Below are 10,032 nucleotides of genomic sequence, written 5' to 3' on the forward strand. Positions count from 1 at the left end.
GACAATTCAAATCTGTTTTCAGAATTTTTATCACTTCACTATATCAATCGGTACCTACGTTTGAAAAAAAAACGTCTAAATTCTTATGTTGCGCGTGTGTTAGACTGCAAAGACAGGAAATCACCACTACCAATCTCCTTAACGTTGTAATATTTTTAAACATTATTTTAATATTCTGTTTTAATAAATTCTGAGAAGTAATAATAATTGTGAGTTATAATAAATATTTTATAGATTGTATGTATTTAAGTTTAAAGTTTTATTTTACAACTATAACTAATAATAATTTATAGGTACCTACCTATCTGTTTTATACATTTTGTCGTTGAATAGGTTTTATCAGTAAAAAAAATGTATTGCTTACAACATGTTACTAACCCCTGGTTATAATATTATATTTTAGCAATAAGCATATTAATAACTAGTAAGCATTTTAACGCGATGTCCGCCGAAGCAATGGCAAAACCGAATGAGCGTCACCGGCAGTCGTATTTCATTCTACACACCAGACTCACGTAAATTAGTAATTAATAAAAGTACTCAGTTAAGTAATCAAAAGTCTACTTTAATTAATACATATTAAAATCCTCGGGGATTCTATTCTAAAATAATATGGATAACTGTTATCTGTTTCCATAACGAAGCGGACATAATTTATGAACACAGTGGATTCCAACCGAGAGGGAATACAACACACAAGATAAAGATAATACAATTCATTGGAATATTGGATACAGAAATTATATAAACAGACTTATGTAAATAATAAATAATAACAACTTATAAGCTAATTCCTATCGTTATTAAAATGTTTTCCAAAATATTAAACGATAATTACGTAGTAATAGTCTCGTTTCATCGCTCAATTCGTGTCCCTATTGTTACCAGGTCATCGGTAAAGTAAAATAATTTATGCTAATAATATTTTATTTTAATATACGTTAAATAGCAAATAGGTAGGTACTCGGTACCTATAACTAAGTGTCTTGTCTAATATCTAAATCCTCGCATACACCCTCTGTTCGGTGATAATAATTGTCACTGTAGACGCGTACCATAGACTACGTTAAGGTAATATATTATGACGTCACTGCAATATCGTCAATCATCATAATAATATTAGGTATTATAATAATATTACCGCCATCACCGAATGAAGTTCATTTACCCGCAACCCGTGTATCTATAATATCTTTTATACATCGACATTAATTATATAATATAACGCCGCATTATAGCCAAATAATATAACAGTGGTCACCAAATTAACAAAAATAATAAGCTACAACTGCTACAGTGCTACAACACTTGAACGTCTCATAGGTAGGTAATATCGGTTTTTACTTTTTTCATTATCTGCAGCCGGATAAATTTTGTTTGTGGGGCGTCTGGGCTTTCATTGGTAACCTCTGCCATGTCAATATAGACTTGACGCAGTTATAATCTATAGGTTTTATATTATAAGACCTCCGGGCTGCGAACAAAATTTCTTGGACTTCGTGTGCAGTGTGTTTACAAATAAAATACTGTGACGATATATGTATAATATTATTATACTATAACCCAAACATGAAAATACAGTACTTATTGTTGTCGTGTACAGATAGGTAGCTTATATAATATAATATAGGTATGTATTATTGTGTAGTATAATATAATTTCGAACTCCAGTTCGTTACAGTTGGCAAGATAAATGGCTTATGGTGGGTCTAAAGGTATAATCGATTTTTCTTTGACTGGTCTTGCAACATAGCAGAATTCCAAAGGTCAAGAGACGACACCAGGGAGGTCTTTCTGTTAAAATATAATTCACATATTATTGTAGCTACCTACTAACCTTAATTTATATACTGCGCACAAATATTTTTTCTTGCTTTTTAAATATAATATATGTTATATTATATTGTTGATTTATATACCTTCGTCGAATACGTCTTGTAGGATGGACATTGAACCTATATGGGTCAATAAATATAGGTACCATGATATATTTTGATCATTTTTATTACTGTTGCAACCATTTGTTATAACGGTCTGACAGAGGTTGCTCGTAGGAATGTTGGAATGTGTTACTCCGAGTGAGGGATAATATTATATAATATACAATGCACACTGCACAGATATACAATGTAACAATGATCGGGTCTCATATTGTGAAGATTCGGAATAAGTAGATTTCATCACCAAACACAGTCATATATAGACTATAGACATATAATAGGTATTAGGTACCCAAGAGCGCATGTAAACTCCGCCACAAGTACCTACCTTTTTTTAGTGTAAACTCTGCCAGGAAAATAAAACAGGTAAAATTGAGTTCATATAAACTCTGCCATGGAATAAAATGCAGTAACTGTATACAATTAATATAATATTCAGATTATTATTAAACAAAAATCATAATTTTAAAATAATATTCATCCTTATTTAATAATAGTTAGACATGTGTATATGCCCAAAAATATAATAAAAAACTTAAAAATAAAAATAATAATTGTCCGAACGAATCATACAAATTGCAATGGCCAGTATTATGTTAAAAAATAATGATAGACAATTGTTATAAGCAAAAAATATGTAGGTGTATTCTATTATTATGACATAATATGTTGTAACTCATAATATTTTGAACTGTGCACTAAAATTATGTGATACAATTTGTAGATATTCTAGCTATTAAGTCTAATATAAATATATTCTTATAACTATTTAGGTTTATCTAGAGATGTAAGCTTGAACATTTTTTTTTTCATTGAAAATTTTGAAAATTTGTTCTTTTTGTACTTTTCTCAAATAAATTAAATTTTAAGCTTAAATATATTTAAATACTTTATAAAATTACTGTTTAATTTTTATTTACATTGTAACAAGTATAACGTCAGAGTCAAACAAAACACTTATAATAAAAAAATATATAATTTGGGTAAAATTGAGGAAGTGACTCAAACAATAAATTACCTCCGTTAAAAATTGAAAAATCAATAATTGTAAAAAAACGATTATATTATACTCATAATTTATACTGAACTAAAAATACAACATTTTTAATAAATGATAAAAATGCACATTTATTACCAAGTTAAATATTATATATTGATATAGGTATATATAATTATATATATTTAATGGTTTGTATTTTGAATTTACTATATTATGTTCATTAGAATAATACCAACATTATATTAAAATGGGTAAATGGTAATAAAAGTACCTGCATATTTTAAAATATAATAAATTATGAAGGTCAAATATACTACAACTATATAATATCAAAAGATTTATTTGATAAGAAATTAATTTGATAAATTATAAAATTTTCAATATTTTGAAAATTTTCACGAAAATTTACATCACTAGGTATAGCATTCTCCCATTATCCAACACACAATTTTTTTTTTAATCATGTTGAATATTTGAGTTCACTTAGTTGTGATATATTAATTTGTTTAACATAAAGAAGGCACTGGCATAGTTTCCATATACCTACCCTTTCTAAGTAAGAAAATAAAACTGGCAGCGTTTATATTAGACCTTTTCATTACCTTTTTATGGGGCTAGTTAAATTGAGTCCGCGATAATTTGGGTATATGTTGAAAGCGGAAAGTTGAGTACTAGGTAAAAAAAATAGTAGGTAAGTTGGGTCCCGGCTATAAACCCACTTATATAACTGTTCATTCAAGTATTTATGAAGAACATAATATTATACTAAACACAAATATTTTAATTTATATCATTTATACAATTTATATATATGATTTTTTTATTTATACAATTTTTAACCGACAACATAATATTTGTACCATATATTAATTATTTAGAATAGAATATAATATTATGTAATATAAAATAATATAAAATATATTATATAAACAATATGATTATAAAATTAGACTTCCAATCAAAATGATTTGATATTAAAAATGGAATGAACATACTAATATTAATTTTTGTAACTCGATTAATCTAGTACCTTTTTTCCAGGACCCAATTTACCAATCTCGGTTTTTATCTAACCGGTATTCTGGCGGACCTTACAATCGCCTGTACCTAAATATGGCTGCATCCGAGTTCTGTCCAGAATTAAAAATTGCTATACTAGTTGGGTCCGGGATTATTTAAGGTACTACACTCTCTGTGTTCAATAGAAAAAAACATGGGTAGAGGTAGATGCATCGTACATATCCCATTCCATATTCAACCGTATAATGTTTGTCCACATACCTGGCGATGTATAAAGATGTAAGGCGACTTCATGACGCCGGTCGAATATAAATTAATCCCTAGATGACAGCTGTTTCCTTTTAAAAAAGGTCTTAAATAAAATGTAGGTAGCCACTAACCAATAGATATTGTTGTGTCCATTCTATACATGCACAATATTTATAGTCCGCGTCAGACAGATGGACCATTATTAAATGTTGTATAGAAGCACATCTTCAGAACCGTGAAATTCCTGTAGACTGTCGCTGTGGTACAAACGTACGTTACGATTAAAACCACGTTTCAAAATGTTTAAGTAAAACTTCTTGTATGAGGTGTGGGTAGAAATAAAATCGTAACGAAAAATTAAACGACACGTTTATTTATGATTCATTAAATTTGATTTCATGATTATTAAATTCAAATTCATTGCCTACAATATAATTCATTGTCTTCAGTCAAATTTAATCTTTAAATAATATGAGTAAGCTATGCCATATGGCTAAATAATATCTTATAACTCCAGGAGAAAAATGTTTTATCTTAATAAATTATTGTTGGAGACGATTGGACGAAACGTCCGTGGACCGGATTTTTAAGGCAAACCTTGAATTGGCTCCCGAAAAATGTATACCTATTTGAATTTGCTCTCTAAACGGAAAAATATTACTATTTAACAAGTGGTTCTCATATTATACTCGCTTACTTTTACGTCGTCATTGTCAATTTGCACTCAAGTATAGTCTAGTGCTGTATTACTTTAAATATGAAAATATGATACTGGTGTAAATTCAAGGTTGAAACCTAATTTGATTGATCTTTATGATTCATAATATCTTATCTTATTCATCATCTCTTTATGATTATCTTTTATCTATTAAATAATTAAATAGATAATTTTAGTTGAGTTTATTTTTATGTTTAGCTAAATAGATTTTCGTCTTTTATCTTTATCTTTATCCAGACTGACGGAAACTACTCTAGGAAAAAACGACTAACTTTAAACTATTAATAACATTTTAGTAACCAATATAAATTTTTTTTAAAAGAGGTAGGGAGCCAATTCAAAGATAATTACTGATTAAGGCTAATATATTGACAGTAACTAGTTACTTGTATTTGGGAGCCAATTCGATTGCGCCGGATGAAATGGGCGACGGGCACGAAACTTCCGTTTACCATAATACAAATTATACACAATTATTATATTATGTTCATGTAGGTATTTGATGACTGATGTCTGAGAAGTGAACATTTTATTTATTTCATAAAAAAATACTTACATAAAAATAGAATACGTTGGAGACCTATACCTATATCTTTACTCGTGTATCATGCTACCTACCAAAAACTTTACGAAGCCTACCGTATTTTATCTACTGATTATTGTTTAATAACAATTTATTAAACTAAATATTACTTAATATAATTTTAATTTTAATACGTTACATAAAATGTTGTTGTTTTTACATAATCACAGAAAACTTCAAATTAACTGCTGTGTTGTGTTTTAATAGACCAGCAATATTATTTCTATCGGAAATCATTATAAAATACAAATTTATATCTACGTAGAATGCGATGGTGACAATAATACGAACAAATACCTATTAAAATTAATTCTAATAGAAATGTAAATCATTCATTGTTATGTGAATTGTAAAATATTTTTTTGAACTATATGTTTTATACTTAATATCAGGGCCTTGAACCCGAATTAATCGGAACCCCTAACAACTCTAATCAAACACCCGTGACTACCCGAAACCCCGAAAACCTAATAATTTTGTTTTTACAATCTTTATGTGATATAAAATTTTGTATATATTTCTTGTGGTGATTTTGATTCTGTAGTTAGTTGTTTAACAATAATAAATTAACAGGAACAATACATTTTACAATAAATCATGGGTAAATTCAATAATTATTTTCTTGAAAATAAAATCTAATAAAATCATTAATTGATTCTGATGAAACCAAATCGCATAATAATACTAAATTATTTCTTATACCTTAAATAATATTATATATATATATATATATATAGATTACTTTATTAGTATATAAAATATATCTAAATATAGCCAATAGCAATATTAAATAATAAAAAGTCAAGTAAGTGGTTTTTTTAATTTTCTGAAAAGTTTTTTGTTCTGATTTTTGTTTGGATTTTCACTCATTATTAGAAAGTTCTTGTTCTAAAAAATCATAATTTAGTTATATTATTTTTACAAATCAACAAATGTATTTGTATCGTCACTCTGACCATTTCCTCTCTGATAACTTAGTCTCACAATTTACACGCATTTGGTGATAGGAGGGACACATGTCTCAATCCCACTAATTCGAAATTAGAATTTATTTGCACAACTAGGTCCTAAAATCCGACCGGTGGTTCGCAAAAACTATTTTTATAATCCATATATTTTCCCAGCACACCAGCCAAGAAATATTTGAAATTCCAAAATTTATCCTGCAACGTTATTTCGCACGTAATTGGCGCGTATTTGCATATTGGGGATAGAATACGGAATTTCGGAGTTTAGTCATCTAAATTCGCACTAATTACGTAGTTAAGGAGTAATCAGGATGACCACAGGTAAAAATTGGTTGGTAATCGATAGATTTTTTTAAAACTACCTGTACCTACTAGCGGAATTTATGGGTCATTACATATAGGGTGTACGCACTACGCACACGCATGCAAACGCGCAAGCGCTAAAATAGGCACCTCCCACGTTCGGCCGTTATAATAAGAGAGATTGTCGCCTTCGTTTCGTCATTTCGTGTCACAGTTCATTTCATCCTTACACATAAATCGTATCCAGGAAGGCTATTCCGTTCTGCACCAGAGAAAATATAAAACGATGTTCATCACCAAAACATACGTCCGTGGGCTGATTATGGCGATACTGTTGATCGGCGCCGTCCAATGCAAAGGTATGGTACCTACCTATATTTGTATTATAATCGTATGACATGTCGAATCAGCCTCGATTTATATTTTATTTTACCTAAACTATTTTATTTAATGATTAAATTAATAACCTCTATAATATGTACGCATTACGAAAATATACTAACGAAGTATTCTAACGACTACATGAAAATCTATATACCTAGGTATATTTCTTCTTTTGAAAAGATAGTATTTCTGTATTTTCTAGTATACTCTTTAGTGTCTTAAAATAATAATATATTTGACAGCGTCACCATCTTAATCCCATTCACAGGTGGTGAATGACAATTTGTACGTAATTGGTACCTATGATAATATTTTATTGATACAATTAATATTAATAAGTATACAGAGTTGTTATTCTGATGGCACGGTTTAAGTTTATTTGAAATACGCGTATTATTCAACGTCCAATAGATTTTTGGCAATCACAACATTTTAAATTCAATACATTGATAATTAGACCGTTTACCACCTAAAGGGTATTGCAGACACATTAACAATTAATTTCAATTTTTTTATTTTAAGATCACAGATGTCACAGACCGGTTACAAAGAATTGTGATGCTTCAGAGTCTTATATAAGTGGCTGGAAATTTACCGGATGGTACTTTGACACGGTGATGGGATCGTGCCGACCTTTGTTTACGAAGAATGGCTGGCACATTTGCACTGAAAACTATGATCTGCCCTATACCAGAGAATCGTGCGAAAATTTATGCGGTAAGTTTCATGAAAGTATTGTGTGTGTATGAGAAGGAAGGGGAGGGGGTGAAAGACAAATATTTATAACCTTTAAAAGTTTAAATTTATTTTTATTTTTATTTTGCGATTTAATCACAGATAAATATAATTCATTTTTACGCTTAATAAATACGCTTATATTAAGATCATTTGGGAAATAGCCGTTGTTGATGCCACGAACTATTGGTTTTAAATGAACTTTGAAGGAATTTTAAGAAATAACAATTATCCTCGATAAAGATCGGAAATTATATCGGTACACCCGTGTTTTCTAAATCAAGTAAAATAAATACATAATTAAACACTTGTTCAAAAATGTCTGAATTAACAACATGTCAATTAACAAGCCCCTAGTAATCATCTTTTGGTGAAACGATTTATTTAAATTAATAAGAAAAATTTTAGCTAAGTAACGGGTATAAGTGTATCTTGAACAAGACTGAAAAAGTAGCCTATTCAAAAGTAAATTCGTGAGAATACACAACGAGCCGTCAAGTAGATTGTAGATATTAAAATATATTCTAATATTTAAAAATCACTGTGAAAGACCCCGTAAGAGTGCATAGTACTGCATACGCATTGCCACAGTAGTCAAATTTCAAAGCCTGGTCGATGATCTATCGAAATTATCTACAAGAGTTCATTGACTCTATCAATATATCAATGAACTTATGGAATTTGTTTTTTTTTACAGCTGACCCGTGTACCATGACCACCGGTGCTCCGGGCATTTGCATCTACAATGAAATATGCATGATGTATAATTTTAAGCCCCCCTTTTACAGACCATGCAAGGGTAACAACTTGAATTGCTGTCCCATGATACCCGACAGAGACTTGAAATCATTCGGAGGGCTTCAATATGAAAGGGATGGGATCGTCCAAGTTGGAGTAATTAGAGACATAAAAAATCCAGCGTATCCACCCGATGCATACACTTACTTATACTATCTCCCTAGTCATTTTAGTAAGGATGGCAAAAACTACTATTAGTGGCCTGTACCAAGTGGTACCTATTCGCAACGACAGTATTGTTATTTTTTGTAAAAAATAATAACTAGCCTTTTTTCTCTAGTTAATATTATTAATATCAATTTTTATAATCTTATACTATTAATTACACTTTATATAGGTAATATATATATACACTTCACACATAGGATACTATTATTACACTTAACATCGCCTAATAGGTTTCTATTCATTCACGACCATTCTGGAGACCTAGACGAGTGGACGGCCGATAGTTTCCGTTGTTATAGCTGGCTATCGTAACACGAACGGACCAGAAATAAAAATAAAACAAAATCATTGACCATTTTTTACGCCAATTTGCGGTTTTTCCAAAATATAAATATTATCACTGAATATTGTGAACTTGTTCCGTTTTCCCCCGTATCCATAAAAGTATTTTGAAAACGTCGAATTGTATTGCCACAAAATGCCAATATATAAAGTTGGCACTTCACTGAATAAAATAATACAATACCTACATACTTACCGCGTGACTTAATACACATAGTTAACACATTGCGTTTCTTTATAATCCATTTAATTTGCCTTTTAAATTGTATTGTTATTGATATATTGTACCTATCGTACGAAAGTTAATTATTGTTCAAAGGCCATAGCGTTCGGGCGTTCTGTCGTATAATATTAAACTTAGGTGAAGTCCTCACAATAGGTGACGTTACAGTATTTATTACTCAGCTAATTTTTCCTAAGCGTTCATATTATATTACCTATGTATTTTTATTTTTCATTATTTAACTTATAATTATTCCATTCAACAAAATATTGTACTTTTTAACGTATATAATTATTAATCGTTTATACCACTGTTCAACATAAGTATTCTTTACATGTATCTTGTATGTATTTTTGTTGAAATTTTATCATAATAAATCAAATAAAAACTTTATAATAATATGTCTGCCTTCATAGTTATTAATTATAGTTGCATAAAGAGTCATGTAGTTATTATTTTCTCATAGCAATGTAATATATTTGCATTTGTGAATCTATATGGGTGTGCAAAAAGGTCTTTAGCACACCCCCCCAAGTTCAAATTTAGTATTTTTGTTTTCAAGGTCTAACGATTATGTATTATAGTGAAATAGGTACTATAT

At 29.4% G+C, this 10,032-nt stretch overlaps 1 protein-coding gene across 1 annotated transcript; it reads left to right on the plus strand.

The window, feature by feature from the left end:
- The first annotated feature begins 7,421 nt into the window (after positions 1–7,421).
- On the plus strand, positions 7,422–9,804 carry LOC107884795. The gene is made up of 2 exons (XM_029485665.1): positions 7,422–7,882; positions 8,598–9,804. The coding sequence occupies exons 1-2, from the start codon at positions 7,783–7,785 to the stop codon at positions 8,894–8,896; spliced, it is 399 nt and encodes a 132-aa protein (XP_029341525.1). The 5' UTR covers positions 7,422–7,782; the 3' UTR covers positions 8,897–9,804.
- The last annotated feature ends 228 nt before the right edge of the window (positions 9,805–10,032 follow it).

The sequence above is a fragment of the Acyrthosiphon pisum genome, chromosome X (genome assembly GCF_005508785.2).
Source record: "Acyrthosiphon pisum isolate AL4f chromosome X, pea_aphid_22Mar2018_4r6ur, whole genome shotgun sequence".
NCBI classification, from domain to species: Eukaryota; Metazoa; Arthropoda; class Insecta; order Hemiptera; family Aphididae; genus Acyrthosiphon; species Acyrthosiphon pisum.